This window comes from Microcaecilia unicolor, chromosome 2 (genome assembly GCF_901765095.1).
Source record: "Microcaecilia unicolor chromosome 2, aMicUni1.1, whole genome shotgun sequence".
Taxonomy (NCBI): domain Eukaryota; kingdom Metazoa; phylum Chordata; class Amphibia; order Gymnophiona; family Siphonopidae; genus Microcaecilia; species Microcaecilia unicolor.
The window spans coordinates 481649084-481672225 of record NC_044032.1 but is presented as its reverse complement, the minus strand read 5'-3'; the positions used below and the strand labels follow the sequence as shown (position 1 = coordinate 481672225).

Here is a 23142-nt window from a genome sequence, read left to right as displayed (position 1 = left end):
CTGCCCTCCAAAAACTTTTCCAGACCTTCCACAACATATTTATGCAGTGACTCAAAAAAATACTTTCTTAAAATTCTGGTATTATAATCCCATTATGTCTCTTTTAGAATTTATGATTTCTTAATTTTCTTCTGTATTGCTACTACTACTACTACTATTTCTAATCATTTCTGTAGCGCTACTATATGTATGCAGTGCTGTAAACATAATATACAGGTATTTTCTCTGTCCCTAGTGGGCTCAACAATCTTATGTTTTTGTACCTGGGACAATGGCGGGTTAAGTGGCTTGCCTAGGGTCACAAGGAGCTGCAGTGGGAATTGAGCCCAGTTCTCCAGGATCTCAGTCCATTGCATTAACTATTAAGCTACTCCTCCCATATAGGCTGACATCCCATATACTTTTGGTTTGATGCATTACAGCTTGTATTAAAAATATTTTTGCTGCAATTGCTAAAAATATTAACGCATGCCAAAAGTAAATTCAACAGGCAGTGCATTAAAGTTTTTGTATTGTAATGTGTGCTAAAAGAAACTGGTCTTAATAGTACATGAACACTATAAGAATGCATTCTAACTCATAAAACTGTTGCTTCTGTGCGTCAGTATTTGTAAAATTCCAGGAGAGGAAAACAAACCAAAAGTGCATGCCTCGGAATCTGGCATCAGAAGGTGCTTTAGCCAAGTTTGGCACATCACCTCATTGATGCAAAGAGAGAGAAATTGCCTGTGCTAAATCGAAAGGATACTGGCATCCGACGATGCCTCCTTGACAAGCCATGTATTTTATCCCCTTCCCATAAGCTACTTCCTTTACTCTTTATCTCCTGTCTCCACCTTCCTAGGTTTGCAAGTTATCTGCAGCACTCAGAAACAGTCATCTGGTGGCCATAGATAGAACAAAGGGGGGAGAGGATAGAGAGGTGTATCCAACCTTAGGTGGTAAGGTGCTGCCTTGTGAACATTCTTCTGAGTTCCACGATGCGTTCTTTGAAGGACTTACCATTCAAATGTTGCAGCATTCTCTCTAGACAAAGGATTGACTTGCAGATTTTTAATACCATTTGAGACCACTGTTTAGGACATACAACACAAGCAGTGCAACATTTCAACACATAGTTTTCAGTGGAACTGGAAATAGGACAGGACGCCTAGAATTATAATTAAATTAAAAAAAAACCCAAAAAATATTCATTTATATTATTGAACTAAACTGGAAAATTAATTAGCTTGATTATTAACGTAGAGCAAATAAGCCAATCATCCACAATTGGATCTAGGGGCAAAGTCTCTATAATCACTCAACCAAGAAATCAAAGTTCAGTTGAAATAAATTAATGGGACCTCAGATATTAATCTTAGTTAAATGTTGCTCCTTCCTACTCAATTCCAGAATCCCCAATATGCAAGATAAAGAATAGTGATCAGTCCAAGGTAAAGGTACAACAGCAAGTTGTGAAATTAAGTCCCAATCATCTGGGAGGAAAACCAAATATAAGAGGAAAGTACATTTAAGAAAGATAACTCTGTGGGAATTTTTGGAAGGGGATGCCTTAGGCCAAATTTCTGTATCATATTTCCATAAAGAACTTGGCAGCCCCACGCCAGTTAGGAACTTACAAGGAGTTGTAGATTGCTGGGGACAGGATGTGGAACAGCCGGTTTCTGCATAGCTCCTATTGACAACTCTCAAAAGCAGTTCCCAGGTAGTACATAGTGCGAAGCTGCAGAAGCGCCATGTTTGGACGGTACATAGAGCTTATTTCTCCCAGAGACAGGCCTGTCACTCGGGCAGTGGACACTGCCAGTTGTTGGAAATGTGCAATGGCAGATGCCTCTCTTTCTCATGGGATGTGGCAGTGTAGGTAAATTAAATCATTTTGGGCAGCCATTTCCTCCAGTTGGTATTGGGGCGCCGTGTGGTCCTTACATTTGAAAGAGCAATTTTTAGCACCCATAGTCTGTGGGGACCTGGCACTATGGGAGAAAAACTGTTTATAGGCAAGTCATGTACCCTGGGAAAGAAATGCATTCTCAACCATTGGGTGTTAGATCACCCTCCCTCCGTTTGGTATTGGAGGACTAGGCTTCACGAGCTTATGATTTGGGAGTCTCAGGGAGCCCACTTATCCCCTAAGAGGCAGCAGAGATTTCTCGCAATTTGGGAGGCCTACTTACATAAGATTTCTCCATTGGCTCGTAGCCAGATCTTGAATAGATTTTCACTGGGGGCAGTGAGGGTGGCTTTGGTGGACGGGGATCAGGCATTGCACACCAGGGCGGGGGGGGGGGGGGGAAGAGAAGGCTAGGGGCAGAGATATGTACTCAGCGTTGGGTAGGCAGGGACCCAAAGGACGGCAGTCCCGCTTACAATCTAGAGTGACTCAGCAACAGCTTTTCATGGGTTTGTTATGGGTGATTAAGGGTAGGGGGAGAAGTTCACAGAGGTGCAGCTGATTTGGACACTGTAGTCTATTCAAAGGAGAGGTCTTTTTTTCTCTCTGGCTTAGCTGGAGAAGAAGGGTGGGAGGACTGGAAGAGCTGGATGGGGGAACATAGGAAAAACTGCAACAACATTGCACCTGGTCCTCCCAGCAAAAATAACTATTGCTCCTTAGTCCTTTGAATATTGTACTTGAAAATCTGGCTCCTTATCTGTATTCTCCTTGAAATATGTTGGACATAAAAATGAGGACGAGAGGGCTGAGCGGAATATTCTGGGAAAAGCTTGATGACAGGTTATATCTTGCTTATCTTATTGTATGCCTTGACATGGGACATGCTGTATATTTTCATGATTGTTATAGTATCTTTGTTATTTCATCAATAAACAATGTTGCAACTTAAAAAAAAAAAGAAGATAACTCTAAAATCATTTCCTCCTTCAGATAAGTGCAAACTAAAATCCCCTAAAATCCAAGTATTTTTAAAATAATCCAACTGAGAAATTAATGTCTGAACAATGGAATAAGTATCAAGATAAAGTACACCTGGAGAAGTCCATCAACCATTCTGTATTAGTAAGTCCCTCATCCTAAAAACTAAATTACCCTTCATTCTGCTCTTATTAAAACTCACATCAGAAGGTGGACATAATTGTCTAAGATCCCTGTTTACAAATGCGTGCTAGTGTTTTTAGTGCACACTGTGTAGACACCCATAGGAATATTATGGGCATCTACACGGTTAGCGTGTGCTAAACATGCTAGCGCCTTTGTAAACAGGGCCCTAAGAAACATAGCGTCACTAACAACCAAGGATTCAGTAATTGAATGGAATCACTACTGACATTTGGAAGTGGTTCATGGAGCTTTCCGCATTGTTGCATGTGCCTTGAAGGTAAAGGCAGCCACCGCTTTCACAGGGAATGTTTGGATTTCTGGCCCCACCAACTATTGGAATGTACAATACAGGGCTATTTTAGGCCATTTATTCTCCTGGAGGAATTCTACACACACAAAAAATTAAAATTCTTCAAAATTCTGCACACTTTATTTATTTTTTATTTTTTTATGTGCAGAATTCCCCCATTATAAGTGGTAGCATCTCCTACCAGGCATGAGCTATCCCCTCCACCACCACCACCATCATAGAAGTTTCCCATTCACTTTCCTGCAGACCTTCACCCCATTCCCATGGTGCACACATTTACCTCATCAACTTTTTTTTCCACCCTACCATACTCCACACATTCCATCCACCTTTATTCCAGCCCCCCAAACATATACCCCATCCACCTTTAACAGCCTCCTCATCTACATTTTTATCCAGACCCCCGACCCCAAACTCCTTTCCTCCCTCCCTGCATATTCACCAGCACAACCATACATCGGACTTCTTTCTGCTCCTCTTCCATCCTAGGCCCAACTGTTCTTTGGAGCCTTGTGAGCTTCTATATCGCTGTGCAGAATAAAGGAACAGCCAGGGACCAAGGTGACAGGTGGAAACAGCCTGACCTGTGGTCGTGCAGCTCCTCCCCTTGTCACGTTGGAGTGATAAGTTTGCTGGGAGGGAGGGGAGGAAGTCAGAAATGGAATATCTGTGCTGCAAAATAGATTGCACAGAATTTTGTGCAGTCTTCAGAGGTAGGGAATTCGTGCAAATTTTCCATTACGTAGTATTACAGAATTTACCCAGGATTAATTTATATATCTTTATACCTATATATAACCATATATTTCCCAGTGAATTCTTTTATTTTATTAAAAAAATAATAATTTCCCTGTCATTCTTATCAGACCAATCCAAATGAATGGGTAGTTGTGCTCGTCCAATAGCAGATAGAGACAGAAATAGAAATTAGTTCTGTGTGATTTGCCCTTTTGCGCAGCTGTGGAATGTTCAGTATATTCTGTCTCCAACGGATGTGGATGGTACGCACAGCTCCCATCTTGATACCTCTCAGTCAGCTCCTGACCTAGGGAGTTCCTAAGTGCCGGTTGAGCAGAAACTCCTACCAAAAGGAGCACTCCTGGAGTTGGGGTGTCGCAGATGGATGTGGTGCTCCTGTACTTGCTGCTCATGGAAAGTAACTGCAAATAATCTCTACGGTTAGGCTACATCATCCAACTTCCACTTTAAATATTCACCGAGCTCTATTCGAGTCAACCTCTCTGGTGGTATCTCAGTCAAGCTGGGTTGCAGGTTCCCAGCCGAAGATGTTATGTGGGAATCCATTTCCCACAATTGTAGCAGCAGTCTAGTGGCTTTTTGGTTTCCAGCTTGCTTATTTCTGGGTTCCCTAGCCTGGAAGCATAAACAGATGCTGGGTGTTTTTAGTTTCCATTATCGCTAAAAAAAACAAACGCCCAGCTCAAAAACGTCCATTTTTTGAAAATACGGTTCGGCCCGCCCCTTCACGGACCCGTTCTCGGAGATAAACGCCCATGGAGATAGGCTTTTGCGTTCGATTATGCCCCTCCAAGCCATACTTCGTATTTGAATATTTTTACTGCTGTAATTGCCTATTGCTCATGTTTGATCTGTTCTTACTGTACACCGCCTTGAATGAATTCCTTCAAAAAGACGATAAATAAATCCTGATAAAATAAATAAATACACTTATACACCCAGTTATAGGATACCATCTGTGTATCTAACCATAACTGCAAAGGGGACGTTCTCATGGGAGGGGCATGGGCGGGACAGAGGTTTTATGAAAAATTGCACGCAGTATTATAGAATACCACAGATGTATGCCCAACTTGCGCACCAGGATTTACACCTGGTTTCAGTTGGTGGAAGTCTTTGTGCCCATAGTTCGTTGCGGAATTCAGTGCTCAATGCTATTCTGTAGAGAGCGCTCATCCCAGAGCACTCTTTATAGAATGGCGCTGGGCACCATTTACTGAATCTGGCCCTTTGCTGTTATTTATTTATTTACAGTATCTTGATATACCACAGAGGGCCAAAGATGACTTCAGTGCAGTTTACAAACAATAAAAGCTGCAAAGTAGAGAGAGAGAGATGTCAGAGAACAACTGAGTAGGGGGTTATGCAAGGGAGAACAGATGTGGTTTTTTAAGGCTGCCTTAGATTTAGCATAGGAGGGTTCTGAGCGTAAGTGTGTATTCCATTCCTTTTTGAATATCATCTCTGTTATGTCTCCAGCTCCTTCTCCAGAAGGGCATTCCAGACATCTGCTACCCTTCCTATGAAAGATTGTTTCCTGACATTGTTCCCGAGGCTACTCTCCTCACAGCATCATGTCATATGTTGTGGTTATTCTTCTCTCTGTACAGCCCAGCATCCTGAGGACTTTGGCCACAACCTTATCAGTGTTTTGCTACCTTGAAATCATCCAGCACTGTTAGTTCAAGGTGTATGTCTTGGTCTGTGCACACAGCCTCTCACTCTTTAATACATACTGTTTCTTTGAATTTCCGCATCCTTAAATTCACCATAGTTCACTGTTTCCAGTTTTTGTAGATCACTTTCTGGTTTTTCCCTCAGGTGTATCTACTCTGTTTGTAGATCTTAATGTTCTTTCTCTTTGGCAATGTTCAGAAAATATTTAACAAAATTGGGCTTGAGATCCTTGAGGTACTCCAGTAATCATGATTTTCTCCTTGGTGAATTCCGCTTATAACTTCCCTATGTCAGTCAGTTAGTCAGTCAACCAATAATCAATTTGACCACCTTAGGACCCAGCTTCTAGGCAGTTCTGTTTATGTGTGAGCCTCCTATCAGGAACAGTATCAAAGATGTGAAAGCTTTTGTGGGTCTCTGTACACTTAGGACATGGGCTGCCTGTGTCCGTAGATTGATTGATTTATTTTATTTATTTATTACACTTGTACCCCGCGCTTTCCCACATACAGCAGGTTCAATGTGGCTTACATAGTTAAGAAAAAGCTGGATTCTACTCTTCCCTATCTCAATGAAGAATTAATTGGATTGTAAGGGACAATTTTATAAAGGCTTGAGGTTTATTTGTTTATTTTTTAAATATTTTTTGCATGTATATACCTTTTTATAAAATTACCCTATATGGGCAATGACAAGAACGCAATACGACTATGTGATTTTGTTGTAGACGTATTTAGGGAAATATTTTCGGTGGAACATGGGCAGAGTCCTGATTTATGTGCAGTATTTATAAAATATGCATGGTCATGTGTATTGTATGTGCATACATTTTACAGCAGTTCCCAAGTTGGTATGAATGTAAGCAAATCGATTATGGCTGCAATTTTGGATGGATTTCTGCTAGTATTTTATAAAGTCACCTGGAGGCATATTTTCAAAGCACTTAGACTTACAAAGTTACATAGGTTACTGTGGAACTTTGTAAGTCTAAGTGCTTTAAAAATGAGTCTCATAGGCTCCTATATGGCTTTGTAAAATAAGCCCAAAATAGGCTTCCACTTGGCCTCTCCACCTAGGTGATGTTATAAAATTACTCTTTTAGGCATTGATTTTTTTTTTTTGAATGGCTAGATTTGCTTCGTTTAAATATTTTCCACATTATGAATGACAGTTGTCGTTTACTGTGTTGACAGCACAAGGAAAACATTTTTATTGTTTCAGGATTTTTTTTTAAACACTCTAGTTGATATTAAACATGAGACTATTTCATGAACAGCTTAAAACATTGAACTTGCATGACTTTCTGACAGATATGCTGGTGGTTCACACAAGATTTCTTGTCAATGAAGTAAATGGAATGCTTTGTTAGGTGATTGTTATTCTCATTTGCATACCTTTTGTCTGCTTCCCTGGCAGTAATAACTCGAGAATGTGTCAAATAGTTGAGGGAGTTAATTTTTGAGACTGTATCATCTGCTTTTTTTAACTATAGAAAGTGTAGCTATGTTTAAATTACAATGTCAACTTCTTTTATGGAAGCTAATTAAGACAGGCATTCTTCTACATCAGGGCTTCCCATACCCATCTTGAGGGATCCCACAGCCTTTTGGGCTTTCAGGATACCCACAATGAATATGTATATAATGAGTCTCTGTTGTAAGCAAATTTATATGATTTAGGGGCCCTTTTACTAAAAAGTGGCCTGTGCTGCCAACGCGCCTGTAAAATGGCTGCATTTTCCCTTTTTACAATAACGGCCATGCACTAATTGTCCCATTAGCATATGAGCCCTTAACAACACCTATTTTCTAGGCATTAAGGGCTCATGCGCCGATCGGTTAGTGTGCAGTGATGTAGCTGGGCTGCAAATTTCAATTAATTATCCACAGTGAATCCCAGATATTTTACTTGGGTGGCGACTCAGTATTTTATACCTATAACTGGGAATAATTTTCCCTATGTGCATCACCTTGCACTTGTCCACATATGCAAGGTAGTTCTATAACTGCATCTATAAATTGGTGGCCAGAAGGTGCCTCGAAGGACCCTATTCGATACAGGAATATAGGTGCCTATTTTCTTTTACAGAATACTAGAGTAACTGCAAAAATATGTGCCTGTAATATAGGCGTGAGCACTTAACACCAGCCATAGATACTATATAAGTGTATAAATGTGAGCCCTCCTCCCCCCAGACTTTGTCAATGTGTACGCCCATCTGTAAAATACATGCTATATGAGATATGCATGTATATTTAAATGCATATTGTTGTCCCTTCCTGTTGAGTAGGCTGGCAAGGCCGCTCTCCAAGCTGGACACAGGATCCTGTGATGAAATCAGTAACTTTTTATTTACAGTCAGCTTTTATAATTCCTCAGACTTATACATTATAAACTTTTAATAGTAGGCAACTATTTTTGTAAGGATGAACTGGCCATCCTCTAGAGCTCAGTGCAGCAAACAAAACTGCAGCAGGGAACAGCTCCCAGTCGCTCTGCCCTATTTTAAAGTCCGGAGTCAGAAGTAAAAAAGCAAAACTATCCCTGACTCCTAAGACTGACTTGAAACACTTCATATGTGTCTTCATTTACATCCAGCTTAAATTTCCAGCAGGTAGGACCCTTCTTGAGCAGTGAACAAAAACTTCATCTGGCTCTTGGGGCATTTATACACGGGTCCAAGAATTTCCAAAATAAAACCCATCCATTAGGTAAATCTGTAAACAACATCACCATTCCAGTGGGAGAACAATCTTCCTTCCACTCACAGGATTTTCTGTTGTTCAGGATTGCAGGCATCGAACATAAGCTTTCAGTCATAATGCAGCACATGTCCCACAGAACTCCAGCAGTTTCCCGAGCCCCCTTGTAACCGATTGAATCAGCTCTAGCTGTAGCATCCATGGCCTGTAACCAGGGCTGGAAGGAGAACCTGGCAATTTTTACAGTTTGCTTTCTTCATTATCTCTGGTTTCAGACCTTCAGTTTGCAGAGGAACTTCATCATCATAAACAGCCTCTTTTATTATCCATGCTGGCACTACTGCTCAGGAAAGGACTTGCCCTCTGGCTTAGGCTTAGGAGAATTTCTCCCATATGGATTTACCAAATACTGCTTCCAGCCAGTACCTTGCTCCTGCCCTCTGGTTATTGCTCCTGGTCTTGCCCACAAGCTAGGCTTGGCAAAATTCCTGGTTTCGCCATAACTCCATTTTGAAGAATCTCCTTGCCCCGGGAATGGACAAAGCTGTACCTTATTCCTGACCAAGCATCTAATTTGGGTCCTCATTGCCTCTGGTTGGGTAGCCCACTTACTCCTGCTGGCTAGCTATGAGAGAGTTCCTTTTCTCCTCCCCTTTACGTGCCCCAGGAACATTTTCAAGCTTGTTTTCCAGCACACTTATGCTCTGAGTTCCTCCCCTTGTATGGGGAGGAACTGCTTTCTCTAGGGAATTTAAAATAGTTCTACTTTTGGAAACCTGCCTGGTTTTGCCTGGGGTCTCAAGGGACACACCTCTGCACCCTTCCCCCTTTATTCGGTGAGACCTCTTGAAGGGATCACAGTATGTGCCAATATTCTAATGACATAGAATGATTATGTGCCGCAATAAAAATGGCCTTAGCGTACTAGAAAGACCTGCGTAAGGACGTGCTAAGGCCACTTTTGGCCACACTTAGAATGATTTCACAAAGGGGTCTTTTTACTATAACAGCTTCTAGACTTTTGTGATATGCTCTAGTTTCTCCAAATACCACCATCAAAGGTTTCCAGTGCTGATATAGCTCCAGGGTTTTCCTCAGTAAAGACCAAGGCAAAATGATCATTTAAGGAGGTCTTTTACAAAGGTGCTCTAGCGTTTTTATCGCATGCTAAACGCTGAGACATCCATAGGAATATAATGATGAAGAAAAAGCCAATTTGCTAAATAGATACTTTTGTTCTGTTTTCACTGAAGAAAACCCTGGGGAAGGACCGAGAGGGACTGGCAAAAGTACACCTGAGAATGAGGTGGATAGAGCGCCGTTCACGGAAGAGAGTGTGTATCAACAACTTGGAAAGCTAAAGGTGGACAAAGCCATGGGGCCGGACGGGATCCACCCCAGAATACTGAGAGAGCTCAGAGAGGTTCTGGCGGGTCCTCTTAAAGACTTGTTTAATAAATCCTTGGAGACGGGAGAGGTTCCGAGGGATTGGAGAACAGCGGAGGTGGTCCCTCTTCACAAAAGTGGGGATAGGGAAGAAGCTGGAAACTACAGGCCGGTAAGCCTCACTTCGGTTATTGGAAAAGTAATGGAAGCCATGCTGAAGGAAAGGATAGTGAATTTCCTGGAAGCCAATAAGTTGCAAGATCCGAGACAACATGGTTTCACCAAAGGGAAATCGTGCCAAACGAATCTCATTGAATTCTTTGACTGGGTGACAGGAGAATTAAATCAAGGACGTGCTATGGACGTCATCTACTTAGATTTCAGCAAGGCTTTTGACACGGTTCCCCACAGGAGGCTCTTAAATAAACTAGACGGCCTGAAGATAGGACCCGAAGTGGTGAACTGGATTAGGAACTGGTTGACGGACAGACGCCAGAGGGTGGTGGTGAATGGAGTTCGCTCGGAGGAAGGAAAGGTGAGTAGTGGAGTGCCTCAGGGATCGGTGCTGGGGCCGGTTCTGTTCAATATATTTGTGAGTGACATAGCCGAAGGGTTACAAGGTAAAGTTTGCCTTTTTGCGGATGACACCAAGATTTCCAACAGAGTGGACACCCCGGAGGGAGTGGAAAACATGAAAAAAGATCTGAAGAAGCTAGAAGAATGGTCTAACGTTTGGCAATTAAAATTCAATGCGAAGAAATGCAAAGTGATGCACTTAGGGAGTAGAAATCCAAGGGAGACGTATGTGTTAGGCGGGGAGAGTCTGATAGGCACAGACGGGGAGAGGGATCTTGGGGTGATAGTATCTGAGGACCTGAAGGCGACGAAACAGTGCGACAAGGCGGTGGCCGTAGCTAGAAGGTTGCTAGGCTGTATAGAGAGAGGAGTGACCAGCAGAAGGAAGGAGGTTTTAATGCCCCTGTATAAGACGTTGGTGAGGCCCCACCTGGAGTATTGTGTTCAGTTTTGGAGGCCGTATCTTGCGAAGGATGTTAAAAAAAATGGAAGCGGTGCAAAGAAAAGCTACGAGGATGGTATGGGATTTACGTTCCAAGACGTATGAAGAGAGGCTTGCTGACCTGAACATGTACACCCTGGAGGAAAGGAGGAACAGGGGTGATATGATACAGACGTTCAAATATTTGAATGGTATTAATCCGCAAACGAATCTTTTCCGGAGATGGGAAGGCGGTAGAACGAGAGGACATGAAATGAGATTGAAGGGGGGCAGACTCAGGAAAGATGTCAGGAAGTATTTTTTCACAGAGAGGGTGGTGAACGCTTGGAATGCCCTCCCGCGGGAGGTGGTGGAGATGAAAACGGTAACGGAGTTCAAACATGCGTGGGATATGCATAGAGGAATCCTGTGCAGAAGGAGTGGATCCTCAGAAGCTTAGCTGAAATTGGGTGGCGGAGCAGGTGGGGGAAAGAGGAGGTGGTGGTTGGGAAGCGAGGATAGGGGAGGGCAGACTTATACGGTCTGTACCAGAGCCGGTGCTGGGAGGCGGGACTGGTGGTTGGGAGGCAGGAAATACTGCTGGGCAGACTTATATGGTCTGTGCCCTGAAAAGGACAGGTACAAATTCAATTCAAGGTAAGGTATACACATATGAGTTTGTCTTGGGCAGACTGGATGGACCATGCAGGTCTTTTTCTGCCGTCATCTACTATGTTACTATGTAATGGGCGTCTTAGCATTTAGGGCATGCTGATTTTTAGTGTTCACTAAAAGCACTAGCGTTCCTTTGTTTGTGTATTCTGTGTTAGCCTAATTTTCACGCCAAGTTTGAAAACATAATCTGGAAGAACAGACTGTTACCTAGAACAAAATGCAGCTACCTGAATAGTTATGTTTAGTGTTGTTTATCTAGGTATTGACTGTCTGCCAGAAGAGCTATACTTGAATGAGGCCCTTCCCAGGGTCATTGTACTTTGTTTCTGAAACACGATTAGATCACGAGGCGGTCAAGCGCAAGAGCACAGTAGCAATAGCTACAAATTTATCTCTTCAGCTTTATAATGTATTTTAGTTGTTTACATTACATTACACACTGTGCTTCTATACTGCTTCTACCACCCAGTTATAAGCAGTTTACAGAAGCCAAGTTAGTCCCTTGGGAAACTACATTATACAAATCTTCTGAAACACAGTCTTTAGATTTCTCTTAAATAAGAGAACATTTAACTGAAAATTAAGACAAGGGTACAGACTTCCATAATTTTGGTGCTTGCATGGCTAAAAGTCTATTGTATAATTTAAATCTCTTTATTCCCCTTAATACAGGAGACAAAAAATGAACTAAGGCAGGAAAATAATGGCTGTACCTCTGTGGTCTTAGGAATCTTGCATGTGTAACATTTGGGACCAGATCCATGTATATATGATTAGCACAAAGGATTACTGAAGTTCCATAAAAGCATATTTATTGGAAGGTCCCCGTTTGGTGTTTAAAACCTGCTGCGTGGCCTGACACAGGAAGAGAAGAATCAGCATGGCAGGAGGAGTGAAGAAACACACTCCTGCTGTTGGAAGGCATATGCTGGTGAGGCAGGATTTTGGTGCCCATAAGTTTCAGCTCACTGAGCCAGTGCCTCACTGGCTTACTCATTAAGCTGTCCCTGCTCACAGTTTTTGATCAAAGAGAAACTGAGATTGTAAAGTCATCATATTTGTGTGTATTTGCCCATGAAGATACTTTTTGAACCTGTCATCCAATTCCATTTATTATTTTTGTATTATTTTTTTGTATTTCTGTATTGTTTTTATCTGCTACTGCAATTTCCATTTTCTCTGGTATGAATGTAGTTATTCTTTCCTATCTACTAATGGTGTTCTTTTAGTGAATTTTATTGTATTTTGTGTTTTATTATATTATTGTATACCACTTTGATCTTATTTAACATAATAGCAGTATATCGTTTGAATAAACATAAACATTTCTGCCATAGTTGTATTACCCCGTGGCATCCCAGCATGCACTTGTCTTACTGTTTAGTTAGTTTCATATCATCAGTACTTTTTAGTACTTGGTGCACATTAATATATTTCCCCATCATATACGAGAGTGCACTTCTCTGTACTGCAGCTTAGTCATCAATTGTCTAACAACTCTTTGAGCTTACAGAACATATACAAGGAGTTTCTTGGGGTTTCTTAGATGGGGCTTAATGGCACCCAGTCATGTCAGCACTATAAGAGCCCTCATTAATATATGGAGCAGCCAGTTATGCTTTGAAGGGACCACAGAAGCGTAGGGTTTGGTAAGGGCCCATGAAAAGGGTGTGCTGAGGGCCATTGGTTAGTCTGTTTGTGACAAAAACATGAACAGAATAGGGTGTGTGGTCCAAAGGTTAGTTTGGGGTAAGAAATACAGGACCAGAGAAATGCTAGGGTATACAGAGTAATGTAGTAGTGGAAATAGGATATGATTATGCCTCTGCTCACCTTGTTGATGAGACCACAACCAAAGTATTATTTTTAATTCTGGAGGTAGTATCCCTAAAAGTGCTACCAAATAGTTCAGGAATTGCATCAAAAGTCTTATGAGAGAGACATGGGGGCTCATTTGCAAAGCACTTTGACTTACAAAGTTCCACATAGGCTACTATCAGGCTCATTTTCGAAAGAGATGGACGTCCAAAAAGTGACATAAATCGACACTTAGATGTCTTCCTCACAGAGACGTCGAAATCGGTATAATCGAAACTGCATTTTAGACCTCTTTGTCAGAAGGACGTCCAAATCTCAAGGGGGCGTATCGGAGGTGTGTTCGAGGGAGGACTTGGGCGTTCCTAAGATTTGGACGTCTTTGAGCCATAATGGAACAAAGCAAAGACATCCAGGACTAAAACTTGGATGTTTTCACCTAGACCTGTTTTTCTTACGAATAAGGCACAAAAAGGTGCCTGAAATGACCAGATGACCACTGGAGGGAATCAGGGATGACCTCCCGTTACTCCCCCAGTGGTCACTAAACCCTCTCCCAACCTCAAAAAACATGATTAAAAATATTACTTGCCAGCCTCTATGCCAGTCTCAGATGTCATACTCAGATCCATGACAGCGCATGCAGGTCCCTGGAGTAGTTTAGTAGTAGGTGCAGTGCACTTCAGACAGGTGGACCCAGGCCCATACCCCCCCCCCCCCCACCTGTTACATTTGTGGAGGAAACAGTAAGCCCTCCAACACCCACCAGAAACCCTCTGTACCACATATAGGTGCCCCCCTTCACCCGTAAGGGCTATGGTAGTGGTGTACAGTTGGGGGTAGTGGGTTTTGGGTGGCTCAAAACACAAGGTAAGGGAGTTGTGTACCTGGGAGCATTTTATGAAGCCTAATGTAGTTCCCCCTAGGGTGTCCGATTTCTGTCCTGGCATGTCAGGGGTACCAGTCTACTAAAAATTCTGGCTCCTCCCATGTCCAAATGGCTTGAATTTGGACGTTTTAGACTTGGACTTTTTTGTTTTCGAAAATGGCTGAAAATCAAAGACGTCCAAATCCAAGGACGTCCATGGTATTTTCGAACACAAAGATGGACGTCCATCTTTTTTCGAAAATGACCTTTTTCCTACCTCCAAATTTGGACTTTTTACAGAGACATCCAAATTCCAACTTAGACGTTCCTTTCGAAAATGCCCCTCGAAGTAACTTTGTAAGTCTAAGTGCTTTGAACATACACCTCATGATGACCTGTGTATATCCTAGAAACTCCAAATTCCTTGAGGTATATACAGTGCATGAGAAGCAAACTTTTTTCCCAATGGGAAGGAAATCTTAGAACAAAAGATCCTAATATGAGGCTCAGAGAAGCTAGACTTAGCAGTAACATTAGGAAATATTTCTTAATGAAAAGGGTAGTGAATGCATGGAATAGCCTTCAGGCGGAGGTGTTGGAAACAAAAAATGGTTAACAAAATGGCAAAACTTCTCAACCTAGTCCTCAGAGCACATCCAGCTAGTCAGGTTTTCAGGATATCCACAATGCATATGTATAAAGTAGATTTGCATGGACTGCTTGTGTTATGCAAATCTTTCTCATGTAATATTCATTGTGGATATCCTGAAAACCTGACTAGCTGGGTGTGCCCTGAAGGCTGGATTGAGAATACCTGGCATAGTGGATACTCAATGATAGAGTAGAGGGGGAGGCAGAGACGAATATGGGCCCAGTGTAATGCAACAAATTCAGTTGGACATACTTAGATGGTCCTTACCTTCATTTGTATACTCACTGCTAGGCAGAGTAGTTTAGTTCAGCAGGATTATTCAGTGTAGCTCCACTAATGCTTCTGGCTTCCCTTTTTCCAAGACCAAGGCTTAGGGTATTGAGCTTCTTCCAATACTTCTAGTTTCTGAGCAGTAGTAGAATGTAGTAAGTAGATTTCTGCCTCTTTTGTTTGTTCACATGTCTTCTTAGGCAAAGAACCAAGTGTTTTCCTATTTTTATATCGCCAGGACTTTTATTTTAGTGCAAGAACAGTCTTTAAGGGCCATTTTTCAAAATGTCTTACATATAAATAATCTGCACACTTTCTTCATTACAGGCATTCGACCTCCAATAATGAATGGGCCCATGCACCCGCGTCCTTTGGTAGCATTGCTGGATGGCAGGGATTGCACAGTAGAAATGCCTATCCTGAAGGATGTAGCTACTGTGGCGTTTTGTGATGCACAGTCCACACAGGAAATTCATGAAAAGGTAAAGTCCTTTTTGTCCTCTCTTTACATTTTGTCTGCCGAAAAGGTACAAATTGGACAAACATCTTAGCCATTTTCATTGCAAAAGGATCTGCTATGTGAATAGTGTAATGCTGCAAGGTCATATGTGAGCTTTTTATTATGGAGGTAATTTTATAACAGGATGTTCATGTTGAAAGTCCAAGAAAGTGTCTGTTTTAAAACTGATTTATAAAGGCAGCATAGGTGCCCAAGACCAGCTTCATTAGGGGTGAATTAATATCTGCTCTGAATATGGTGTAAATGTGTGTCTGTACTCTATATGCTTGTACCTGTGTTACAGATTAATCACTATTGTACCTGCTTTTCATTCAGAATATACCCCTGGGAACACCTACACACAATCCAAGTAAAGTACTATGATCTTATAACAGACCTTTTTCACATGTAAAACCTGGAAAAAAACTTTGGGGGTCTTTTACTAAAGCTTAGTTTGAGTTATTTATTTGTTACATTTGTATCCCACATTTCCCCACCTATTTACAGGTTCACTGTGGCTTACATATTACCGGAGAGGCTTTGTAGTCTCCAGTGAACTAATACAAGGTAATGTAATGGGATAGAGTTCATGTAGCACTGTCATATTAGGGAGTCTTACAACGGAAGAGCTGAGTAATGTCCATTACATACTTGAGTTTTGTAGTGTAGCAGAGTTCAGGCATTTAAGTTGGGTCGATAAGGTATGCCTTTTGGAACAGGTTAGTCTTTAGTAAAAGACTCCCTTTGTAAATGAACCCCCGTATGGGCAGTAATAACTTCAGAGGGAAGAATATTTAGGTTTCCTGATCATATATGAGTAAAGAAGATCTGATAGAATCAGTAGCAAGTAGTAGTGGCAATGCAGTTTTAAATATTAGTCACATGTTGCTGAAAGGAAGAAATTGAGAACACACTCAATACTGTACTTCATGGTTCGAAAAATGAAGTTTCGATTTACCTTGTGTGATTTTTCGAAGTTTTCTTCTGTTTCTTTATGTGCTGTAATGTTTTGTAGCTAATGTAAAGTTTTATTGATGTTTATGCTATCCAGTTGACTTAGATTATTTTTATATTTTTTTCTGTATAGGGTAGTTGGGCTAGTCCAGTGTAAACTGGGAAGTGGTTTTTCAGTATATATAGTTCTCCAAACAAAGTACATATCACACCTCTCTGGCTTTTAAAAAAATTATTATGGAGCATCTATGATAGAGCTTTTCAACCCAGTTCTCTGGGCACACCCAGCCAGTCGAGGTGTTCAGGATATCCCCCAAACTCCGACTGGCTGGGTATGCCCCAAGGATTGGGTTGAAAACCTCTGATTTATGAATTCATAAATTTTACAATAACCTTCATTTATTTACTTAAACTTATCGTTCACTGATCACTGCAGCTCTAGGCAAGATATAAAAACAGTATAAAATACAGTAACGTTTTATTGATGTCCTCTATATCCACTTCTGTTACATATTAACTGTTCTGTTGTAACTCACCTTGAGCAATCTTAGACATAGAGGCTAAATAAATAAAAATACAATTCAAACATCATGAAGATATGATGAACATTCAACAGCATAACACAATACAAATAAAATCATAATACATATTAAGAACAGTGAAACAATCAAGTCTCATCATACCCTTTTATGGGACAAAGTAAAATTTATGCCAGTGCTCTGTATCCATTAATACATAAATCAGTCGAATGATGTATTAAAAAAATTACCAAACAAGCTTTACTATGTTAAACCAGTGTAATCCCTTTATCAGATTCAGTTGCTTGGCAAGTTTGTTCCAAAGAGTTGGATCAACATTTGAGAAGACCTTCCTTCCAGTCTTTTTATTCATGGAATATAGAGGAAGGCCTCCTAGGAAGAACAAAAAATTCTAGTTGAAATATAAATCTGTGAAGAATTATTCATTAGCTGCTGAATAGTAAATCCCTCAGAACATGGCTTTTTACCCAGGCATTCTGGTAGGCTTCTCTTTAGGTTACAGTGAGAAATGTGGAAGAAAGGTTTTGGCTGGGGTGGAGAGAAAAACTGACAGTGAGCAATTTGGTATTGATTGAAGTCAAAGATGTAATAGGGGTTTATGTTTTGCATGGGTTTTTTTTTCTTTTTTTTTTTTTTTTATGTTTTTTGTTTACAAAATAACAGTACAGCATAAATGTAATGTTTTTATATATTTTTATTGTAAATTGTTATGATGTCTTTTTTTTTCTGTATGCGTTTTCTCTAATTCACTTTTTATCTTAATGGAGGGCCCCTGGTGAAGGACCCAAGACAGGGACCTAGAAGGACATGCTATACAGAACTCAGACTTCTTTTTGAACTTTACCTTCATTAAAACATTGGCTTTGGTGAATAATTTTGCCTATTATCATGGTGAAGCATAAGGGAAAAATGAGGATTTTTCCCTCAGTATCCTCACCTCTCCCAGCCTCTTATATAGAGAAGTTTGTTGTTCCATACCACTTTCTCCTGTTGATCTGGTACTGGCGAACAGGTGGCCTTGCTGGAGCTCAGTGCGTCTTTGAGCCCAGAGGAGAGACTTCTGCTCACTGACCCAGGCTCGGTGTTGCGTTTGGAGCCATTGATGCTGATGCATGTTCCAGGGAATCTGGTGGCATTGGAGTCGTCAAGTGGGGGTTGTCTTTCGGCACTTGAAAGATCCTATGGAGGGGCAACTGAGAAGGCAGAATATGTCTCCTGTGTTCTGGATGCTGCTCCAGGTCAGCATTTGCTAGCTGGGCAAGATCGGGAAACTGTGGTTCATATGGAAAAGGTATTTCTGGCTAAGGAAAGTGATATGGATATTTCTTTACAAGACTGTAAGTCTCACCTGGTCATTCAGGAAGCAAAAAGTTTTGAGATGGAGAGGTAGAACTTCCAGCATGATTTAGAGGATGTTCAGGTGAAGGGAGTAATATCTGGAAAAGGATTTGTGTCAGCTTGATTAATAGAATGAAAACTACACTAGAAGATTGAATTTGTGTTTTGTCAACTTTCCCTAATTAGTGAATATTGGGCCAATAGAGTTGTTTAAAAAATACCTGCTGGAAGTTCTGGGAGTTCCAAAGGAGGCTTTACCACTTACTGCATGAGTATATTATCTTTCTGAGAAAAAGTGACAGAATGTAAGGCAGGAAGACCCCTCCGTGGACAGTTGAAATGTCATACAAATGTTGTAAAGATCTATTGAAGAGGAGTATGTTAGATCAACTTTATTAGTGACTTTTGAGCCAGATAAAGACTGGGTTTTGAAATTTTACTTTAGGAATGTGAATAAGATATTTTTTGGTTGAGAAGATTTGGGTTTTTCTTGATATCTGTGCTGAAACATAGAAGAAGTGAAAACAGTTTTTGTTAATGTGCCCAGAGGTTAGTTCTCTGGGCTCACATTTCTTCTTATATTTTCCTTGGAAGTGCTTAATTCATATGATCCCAAGCAACTTTGTGCTTTTCGTGATAACAAACATCCTGTTCAACTACCAGGTAGTTAGGGGATGTTTAGGTAACTTCAGTTAAACTTGTTTAGAAGTCAAAATATTGAGATAGTGGTTTATCTAGGAAGTTTTTACTTTGTATTTATTTTCAAAGCTGTTTATTTAGAGTTTTAATAACAATTCAACACTAAGCACAAAACAGCAACCCCCCCAACAATTCCCCTCTCCAGTTCCTCCCAGCAAACAGTACAATAAGTGGTCTGTATTAACCTGAAACCTCTCCTCAGTCTGGAGTCTGAGTCCTTTTTCTTTTTATTTCTTTTTTCTTTTGGTATTTTGTTAGTATTGAACTTTAGCCTATATACTGAGTGGAGAATGGCAGTCAGTCAGATGATGTGAAACAAACAAATATGCTGATCTCTTAATTAAGGGCCCTCAAGACCAGAGCTCAAAATTTAAATTCAATCATTGAGAGTCTATATAATGTCTCCAGGACCAATGAAACATAATCATTAACTTAAGTCCCAACAATATGTGAAAAATAATATTCTGCCTAAGCTGTACTATAACTGTTTGTAACTTAGTAAGCCTTTATAGAGAATAAAAGTATTCTAATCACATAATAAGGATATTCCGTGTGGTGCTCACATAGTTAACCAGCACACAGAAATACACAAAAGGCAGTCATGTCTTTGCCTGCTTGGCTGTGTGTGTGCCTGCACTCAATATCGGCTGGCACCTGCATAACTTCCAGGTTGGCGGTTGACCTGGACATTTAGTAATTAGTGCCAGTTCCTGAACATGTCCCTAGCATTGAATTTGTGGGTGTGACTCAGCCTGTGACAGTCAACAGCTTTAAAACTACAGACCGCCATGGGCTGAATATGAGGAGGTCTGATTTTAACTGATATACATTGATAAAATACACCCAAAAAAGAGGAAATGCACCATCACCCTCTAGTACTGTTTTGTTGATTTTCTTTATTAAAAAAAAAAAAAAAAGTAACAGATTGGACCAAGCACAAGGGTGCTTGCTCCAGCAACATGGCCACATGGGACTTGCTTCTAATGTAATGATGATGACAGCCTCACTCATTGGCAGCCCCCATCCTGATACCTCAGGCAGATGTCCACCTTTTCCTCATTGAATACAATATGGGAAACTAGGGTAAACTTGAAAAGTGAATTTACTACATGTACCGGGATAGCAACTATAATAAAATGAGGGAAATGGTTAAAAAGGATTGGCTACAAAGGTTAGGACATTAAATCAAGCATAGACGTTGTTTAAAAATACCATCTTGGAAGCCCAGACCCAGATGCATTCCTCTTATTTACAAAGGTGGAAAGAAGAGAAATGACAGCCAGCATGGTTAAAAGGTGAGGTGAAAGAGGCTATTAGAGCCAAAAGAATGCCCTTCAAAGAATGGAAAAAGGACCCAAATGAAATAAGAAGCAACATAAGCACTGGCAAGTTAGATTCAACACATTGGTAATGAAGGCTAAAAGAGAATATGAAAAGAAACTTGCCGCAGAGGCAAAAGCTCACAGTAGCAACTTTTTCAGGTATATTAGAAGCAGAAAGCCTGCTAGGGACTCCGTTGGACCGTTAGATCATGAAGGAGCAAAAGGGGCACTCAGGTAGGACAAGGCCATCGCGGAGAACCTGAATGAATTCTTTGCTTTGGTCTTTATGGAAGAAGATTTAAGAGATCTACCTGTACCAGAAATGATTTTCAAGGGTGATGATGTGGAGGAAATGAAAGAAATCTTGGTGAACCTGGAAGACATACTGAGCCAAATCGACAAATTAAAGTGTACTAAATCACCTGGACCGGATAACATGCGTCCAAGGGAGTGAAAGAACTCAAACATGAAATTGCTGATCTACTGTTAGTAATCTATAACCTGTCATTAAAATTGTCTGTAGTACCTGAAGACTGGAGGGTGGCCAATGTTGTGCCGACTTTTAAAACGGGTTCTGGGGTGATCCGTGAATTTACCGACTGGCAAGCCTAATGTCAGTGCTGGGTGAAATAGTGGAAACTATGTGTTACGTAATTTTATTCTTTATAATAAACATGGTTTCAGCCAAAGGAAGTCTTGCCTTACTAATTTGCTTCATTTCATTGAAGGCATGAATAAACAAATGGATAAAGGTGAACCAGTTGATGTAGTATATATAGATTTTCAGAAAACGTTTGACAGTTCTTCATGAGAGACTCCTGAGAAAATTAAAGAGTGATGAGATAGGAGATAGTGTTCAGTTGTGGATTAGGAATTGGTTATTGGACAGAAAACAGAGGGTAGCGTAAAATGGCCATTTCTGTCAATGGAGTAGTGGAGTGCCGCAGGGATCTGTTCTGGTACAGGTTCCATAAAAACATATTTATAAATGATCTGGAACAAGTGAGGTGATTAAATTTGCAGATGGCACAAAGCTATTCAGGGTTGTTAAAATGCATGTGAAGTACGAAAAAGGAAGACGTTAGGAACTTGGAAGACTGGGCACCCAAATTGCAGATGAAATTTAATGTGAACTAATGCAAACTAATGCACATTGGAAAGAATAATCTGAATGATAGTTACCTGATGCTAGGGTCCACCTTAGGGGTCAGCACCCAAGAAAAATGTTTAGGTGTCATTGTAGACAACTCGCTGAAGTCTTTTGGCCAGTGTGCAATGGCGACCAAAAAAGCAAACAGGATGCTAGGAAATATTAGGAAAGGGATGGTAAATATGACCGAGAACATTATAATGCCTCTGTATCGTTCCATGATGGGACCTCTCCTTGAGTATTGCGTTCAGTTCTGGATGCTGCATCTCAAAAAGATATAGCAGAATTAGAAAAGGTTCAAAGAAAAGCAAACAATATGATAAAGGGGATGGACCTCTTCTCATATGAGGAAAGGCTAAAGAGATTAGGGCTCTTCAGCTTGGAAAAGAGATGGCTGAGGGGAGATATGATTGAGGTCTACAAAATCCTGAGTGATGTAGAATGAGTAGAAGTGAATCAATTTTTTTTACTCTTTCAAAAAGTACAAAGACTAAGGGACACTCAAGGAAGTTATATGGAAATAATTTTAAAACAAATAGGAGGAAATATTTTTTCACTCAATGGGTTAAACTCTGGAACTCTTTGCTGGAGGATGTAGTAACAGCGATTAGCATATCTGGGTTTAAAAAATGTTTGGACAAGTTCGTGAAGGAAAAGTTCATACTGAGATGGACGTGGAGAAGCCACTGCTTGCCCTGGAATTGGTAGCATGGCATCTTGCTACTGTTTGGGTTTCTGCCAGGTATTGTGACCTGGCATTGCCACTGTTGGCAGCAGGATACTGGGCTAGATGGACCATTGATCTGACCCGTATGGCTATGGCTATTCTTATGTTCCTGCACTACAGCACTGGGTCTTTCAGGAGAGCAGAAAACAGGGAGTTGCATCAGAGGGAAAACTTCGAGCCAGGCTGCAGACAAGTGGGTATTACGTTCTGCCACCGGTGACCTTTATGGGTTGGAAGGTAGACACAGGGCAGGGGGAGGTTAAGAGATACTTCGGATTGCAGTATAGGAGGAAGGGAGTGGCAGAGAGGTACTGGACTGTGACCAGAGGGGAGTGAAAGGAGAGGTGCCAGATCATGGGCAGAGAGGAGGAAGAAAGTTGCTGGAAAACAGGAGGGAGGGAGGAGAGAGATAGAGATGCAGGAGAAAGAGAGAGAGAAGGAGTGATCCTGGACCACTGGGGAGGGGAGGGAGAAGGTTGTTACAAGATTGAGAACCCCTGGCATAGAGGGCAACAAACTAAATGCTTAGAGTTGATGCTGGAGCTAGCGTCTGGCATGGGATTTGGAGGTGGGAGAAGAGAACTGCAGACTGACACACAGCTTGGAATGGCATAATGAGAATGATGTTGGCAGATAGCAGAGTAGCAGAAGGGCACTCATACTAGGGCTGGGAGAAAGGTCTGATGCTTAGTCCTGGGTGAAGGTGGCTTAAAGCTAACATGGCCTGGGGATGGGTGAAGGG

At 41.1% G+C, this 23142-nt stretch overlaps 1 protein-coding gene across 11 annotated transcripts in view; it reads left to right on the top strand.

Moving 5' to 3' along the window:
- CTBP1 (C-terminal binding protein 1) overlaps positions 1-23142 on the top strand; it is a 259594-nt gene that overhangs the window by 88681 nt on the left and 147771 nt on the right. For all 11 annotated transcript variants that reach the window (XM_030191080.1, XM_030191079.1, XM_030191077.1 and 8 more), the window contains one exon: positions 15500-15654. In XM_030191080.1, coding sequence (XP_030046940.1) covers positions 15500-15654 — 155 coding nt within the window. The remainder of the gene's footprint in view (positions 1-15499; positions 15655-23142) is intronic.